Here is a 6,155-nt window from a genome sequence, read left to right on the forward strand (position 1 = left end):
ATTGAGAAATTTGATAGGCAAGTAAATTTTGGGCTATGGCAATTGAAGATGAAACGCACCTTGGTTCAAAGCGGTTGTCACAAGGCTCTTGAAGGTGCATCCAAAAAACATTCGGGTATGACGAATGATCAGTGGGAGGAGATCGATTTGAAGGCTCTTTCGACAATTCAATTATGTCTCTCTAATGATGTCCTGAGAGAGGTTGCCAAGGAGATGATTGATGTGGGTTTTTGGTTGAAGTTGGAGTCACTTTATATGACAAAAAACGTGACCTACCGTCTACTACTCAAATCTAGACTTCATGATCTCAGTTTAGAAGAAGGTAAACCTCTTGAATCTCAGTTAGGTGAGGGAATCTCATTATAGATTTGCAAAATATCGATGTTGAGATCGATAATGAGGATATGGCTATTAGATTGTTATATTCTTTACCGCCTTCCTATAAGCATTTTTGAGATACTTTATTATATGGTAGAGATGATTTGAGTCTGCAGGATGTTAAGGATGAGTTAACTAAGAGAGATTTAATCGACAATAAGTTGATTAATAAACCTAATAATCGTTCTCAAACTAATGCTTTGGTTACTCATGGTGGAAAGAATTTTGGCAAAAATAAAATCTATAACTATTGTCACGTGAATGGTCATGTCAAGGCCGATTATTGGAAATTAAAGAATAAAAATGGGGAAAATTTCAATGAGGGCCAATCCACAAATATTGCCAATGATGTCTTTGATGATAGTGTTGCACTTTAGGGTTACATGAATCTGGGCTGCGGTTTCTATGATCTCTTCATGTTTGGTTCGCTTTTGAGATTTTTTTGGTGAAACGAGAAACCTCGTGGATTTTACTATGGAATCTATTATTCATTATTAATTTTTAGTTTGTAATAAAGTAGTAACTTGGTTGTGCATTAGATTTTGTTCTATTTATGCTATTTCTTATATCAAATTTGGTACTTTTGTGTTTTGTTAAGTACAATTGCAATTTAGAAATTATTGATGTAATTTAATTTTTCTAGAATTGCTTAAGTTTATTGTTGAGATGAAGAAATGTTTTGAAGAGAGTTTGGTCAATTTGAATAACCATGCTTGCGATGGTGACATTATACTCTCAATCTAGGACATGTGATGGTTTCATATACGAAGTTTTTTGTTCGAAGACGCACTGATACATAATTTATAGAAGATGTCTGTTTTTTGATTGCCTAGAGTGAGTAGGCTTATGAAATTTTGTTTGAGGTGGAGGTTTTATGTTTATGGTGAGCATCACTTCTTATTTTTTTCAGTTCAAGGTGGAGTTATCTTGATTGATCGATTTCAAGTAAAGGTGGAGATTTGTTAGTTGTGACTTGAAATATTGTGAAAATGACATATGGATGAGTCTGAATGCACATATCTCTCAATCTATTATTTTTTTATGTGATTAAAATTGGAGGTGATAGCTTGTTCCAAGAGCTTTCCAACGAGAAGTCATATGTTCAATTCCGCTGAGAAACGAGAAAGTTATGGCTGTTTTACGAAGAAGTAATGAAACTGGAATTTCGTCCCATGCCTGACCCGCAAGCAGCGCCCCACGTGTTTTTCACGAGTTCTTTGATATTTTGACCCTATGTTTTTTAGCCGTCATTAGCGTTATACTAGGAGTTTATTATAGAATTTATTAGGGTTTCCTTATTGTTATAAAATGACCCTTCTGGTGATCATTGATTGACACAATTTTAGCCTCTAGTATTTTAGGACTCATTGTAATTATTCTCTTCCATCATGGTGAAGAAGCTCTCGATTCCCTCACCTCTGGACGTAGGTCTATTTTGCCCGAACCACGTAAATCATTGTGTTTTCTTGTTTATCTTTTTTATTATTTTTCTTGTCCTTATTATTTCATTGATTTTTTCCGCATTAATCAAACACTACGTACAACACACTTTCCTAACATTTCTTATTTGGAATCTTGACATTATTTATACTTACAAAGAATCTTCTCAATTTTTCTTAATTTATATAAAAAAAACATAGTCATGTGCAGTCTTGTTTGATTCACCTTAGGAGACAATTTATTAATATTATATCGTTATAATTTTTACTAATATATAATGAAAGATATTTAAGTTTAAAGAGGTACAATAAAATACACAAATAGAAAAGTGAGAATGATAAAAAAGAATAGAGAAAGTACTACCCAAATGGTGTAACTATATATAAACGGAGGAATAGAGACACCTTTTCCAGGTTAGTCACAAATGATATTCATCACATTTAAGTTATCCGATTGTGCTAGGTTGTTAGATAGGAAAATGAAATTTAATTAAATAATGATCCTATTTCAGTGTGAGGGTGATTTAATAGGGGATACAAGACAAGATAGGTACGATAGAAAGACAATCTGATCAAAAAGTGAAAGTTTTGCATAGTGACAATGACAACAGAAATGAGTTTGACAATAATTCTTATTGTGAAAAATTACTCTCATCTTCAAAACTTCTAAATGTACATGACATTAAGCATGGATGAACCCAATAATGTATAATAACTCCAACGTGTTACAATTGACATGGTACCTTCATGATGAGAAAAATTCTCTCATAGGACGAATCAATTGTTAATCAAGGCAATACCGTGGCGGAAATATCTCCTCTGGTCCAAATGTTCTAAACTATCAAGAGCTTAATTCATCTCTTTCGAAGAAATTTCACCATAATGTGCTCTCTCTAGTGCTTCTATGATGGAGTCCTGCATAAGAAAAATCATATAAACTTTTCAAATATATGTATTTTTTGACAAGAAACTTTCCAAATATTGGGTAATCGGATATAAACAAGAAAGTACAATAAAATGACTGTAAATATATGCATTACAATAATGGTTTGTGATACGCATGTATGTACTTCCACCTTTTTTAAAAAATTGCAACACTTTAAATTTTACACTATTCACAAATTTTACAATGATCCAATTTTTTAGTTGACTAAAATACAAAAACAAATATTATTATGTAAGATGTTATTGAATTTGTACTATAAATTTTTGTAAATTTTTTGCTAAGACTATAGGTGGTAGCTGAAGTTACTAACGGTTAAAATTGTGTAGTAGCAAGCTAAAAGCAAGAGTGCTGCAATTGTTAAAGATATGGAGAAAATTAAAGATAAGATTTCTTTTAATCTTTTGACAAATTAAACGTGAATACATGTATTGATGTATACTTTCATGCAATCAACTTATATATATCAGTTAATTAGGGTTTACAAGGATGGAGCTTCAAGTACCTCCATTGCTAAAGGGGCTGTCATTGTTCCATATCGTTTAATAACTTTCCCATCAACATCAATGAGGAATTTCGTGAAGTTCCATCTGATGCGATTACCAAATAGGATGTTTTTGGTAGACGCTTTGAGGAATCTGAACACAGGTGCTGCATTTTGTCCGTTCACACATACCTGGTGGCCAAAATTTTTAGCTCAAAAGTGTGAATTTTTCTCACAATTGTAGGATCATGGAATTTATACTGGATATTCCTTTATTAATAAATTATAGTTACTAAGTTAATGTATAAGTTATGTTAATTAATAATTACAAGGCCCTTTCAAGACTTCTGGACCCTATTCCAGTTTTATAGATTTCACATTTAGTAAAGGATAATGTTTAAATACAAAAACACCTTAAACATTGCAAGATCCATTTTATGTACTAAAAAACTTCCAAATTTCAAAGTCTCCAATCAATGATAAAATGTTATATCCATTATTAGGTTCTCAAAAAAAAATCATAAAATTAATAAGGCATTAGATTGAAATACGTTTAGGACTTTACGACTGTTCATATAACTATACTTCTTCCTTCAAACAAGATAAAATAAAAACTATATATCGTCCATGTTAACCTCATCGCTATTGGCCCCTAATCATTATCCATGTGTTTTAGGAATTAGAATAATGTAATTTCCATATTCATTAGTGGTCAAAATTCTTTGATGTCATTCTTTCCGCAATTATTGATATAATACAAGACTAAACCAATTAATAATCTCATTGTTTATGGATTTATGGGTGTTCATGCATACAATCTGATAATTGATACTCCAATTGTAATTTTGCAGGTAAATAACTTAAATGGACCCGGTGCACACTAATTTAGTGTGCACCGGGTCAGTAATTGATATTAACTTCATATAGTGAGTTCTATAGAGATATAGTGAACTTATATACAATATAATAGGTTGTATTAACGGAAAACATAAAGTGAAATTATATGCATGGAAGAATTAATTAAAATATTTTAACATAAAGGAAGATCTAAGTTGCGTAGTATATATCATGACATGTGTTCTAACGGATAGAATGATTTAGTGTCTGAATAATATAGTGAGTTTCTGCATGATATAGTGTGTGTTTGAATGATATAGTGAGTTTCTGTATGATATAGTAAGTTTCTGTATGATATAGTATGTGTTTGAATGATATAGTGCGTGTGTGAATGATATAGTGGGCTTCTGCATAATATAGTGGGTTTTCGCATGATGTAATGAATTGTTCAGTAATGATACGTGCTTTTGGCTGGGTGCACACTAATGTTGACGTGAACCGGGTCTACACAAGTCATATTATTTTTTTAATTTGTCCACTTGGAATCTTAACACTATTTATAATTAGAAAGAATCTTCAAAATTCTTTTAATATATAACAAAAAACATTATATGTGAGATCATGTTTGATTCGTTTCAATGAATGCTTTATTAATATCTAATCATTATAATTTTTGTTAATATGTAATGAAAGATAATTAAGGTCAAAGAAGTGTATTAGCAAACGCGCATGGTCGAAACATAAAAACTAAAAAAATGCAGAGGGGTACTACATATCATATATCTTTGGAATTCAGCAATACCTTATGAAAAATGGGGTACTCTGCCTTGAATTTTTCACAAGCAAACTTTTTTTGTTGTTCACTTGATCCAGGAGATTGCTTAAGAAATTGATTGCAAGGAAATGCCAAAACTTCTAGCCCTGGAAGAATGGATGCTTTCCTTATTTTCAATAAGAAAAACGTTCCTAATAGTCTAATATCACTATTCTCAAAACAAAAATCTACAATATATTTGAATGAATAATTACTAAACGTAAAAAAAGTAGGATTGATATCAACAAAAAAAAAAAAACAAGAAAAAGAACAAAACTCAAAGTTTGCATCAAACGTACATACCAACAATTTTCGAAGACGAATTGTAGTGTTCTTTTCGTCGTTTAGTGTTTAGGTTTTTAGCTAAATTTGCTCATCATATGTTACGTAAAATTCATATTAAACTACTAGTCATAAAATACAAAAAATTAATCAAGAATAAGGATAACACTCAAAGTTTGCATCAATGTGTATTAACAATTCTTGAAGACTGAATTATAGCACAAATTATAATGATTTACATCACAAATATATCAAAGAGTCGTTAAAACATATTTCAAATATATACATACTCAAATATCATAATGAAATTAAAGAAATAAAAAGACACACCTTTATCTTTGTACTTCCTGTAAAGTTCTGTTAATTGGGGATATTGTTGATTTGTGAAACCACTATCATTTGCATTAGATTTGAGAAAAAATTAATAATCCAACATAAATATATAAATAGATATATGCATGATTATGTGCATGTAATACGTGCAAAGAGAGATTATTTAATCAAGACAAATATAAACAATTAATCGTTACCATTTTGAAGCTACATTGACAACGAGGAGAACCTTCCCTTTATAAAGACTCAAATCAACATCCTTTCCCCTACAATCCTATTCAAATAAAAATACCATTTTAAAGAAATAGGTTATAATCTCAGGAACTTGTCATCACCACATATTAGTCAAAGAAATTTGAAATACCTTAACAACAAATTCATGTATAGATTTTTCAGGAACGGATTCAGCAGCACCCATCAAAGATAAGAGGAAACAAAAACCACGTCTTTGTTTCCCCTCAACTATTATGGGTGTGTAGTAGGGGAAATGGGGAGATGATTACTTGATTGTAATTTTTGGCATAAAAAGGGTAAGCACTAAGGAAAATCTAGTTCTGCTATATATATTTATAGATATCCCTAGAACGTACATGAAAGGCCAAACTATTACAATGGTTGGACATAATAATAGCATTATGATCTTTT

The 6,155-nt window shown here is 30.9% G+C and overlaps 1 protein-coding gene across 1 annotated transcript; it reads right to left on the reverse strand.

The window, feature by feature from the left end:
* Positions 1-2,666: 2,666 nt before the first annotated feature.
* Positions 2,667-5,928, reverse strand: LOC104896503 (probable glutathione peroxidase 4). The gene is made up of 6 exons (XM_010683249.2): positions 5,875-5,928; positions 5,708-5,784; positions 5,508-5,569; positions 4,884-5,002; positions 3,266-3,436; positions 2,667-2,732 (listed from the first exon to the last, which is right to left on the reverse strand). The coding sequence occupies exons 1-6, from the start codon at positions 5,926-5,928 to the stop codon at positions 2,667-2,669; spliced, it is 549 nt and encodes a 182-aa protein (XP_010681551.2).
* Between the last annotated feature and the right edge of the window lie 227 nt (positions 5,929-6,155).

This window comes from Beta vulgaris, chromosome 6 (assembly GCF_026745355.1).
Source record: "Beta vulgaris subsp. vulgaris cultivar EL10 chromosome 6, EL10.2, whole genome shotgun sequence".
NCBI lineage: Eukaryota > Viridiplantae > Streptophyta > Magnoliopsida > Caryophyllales > Amaranthaceae > Beta > Beta vulgaris.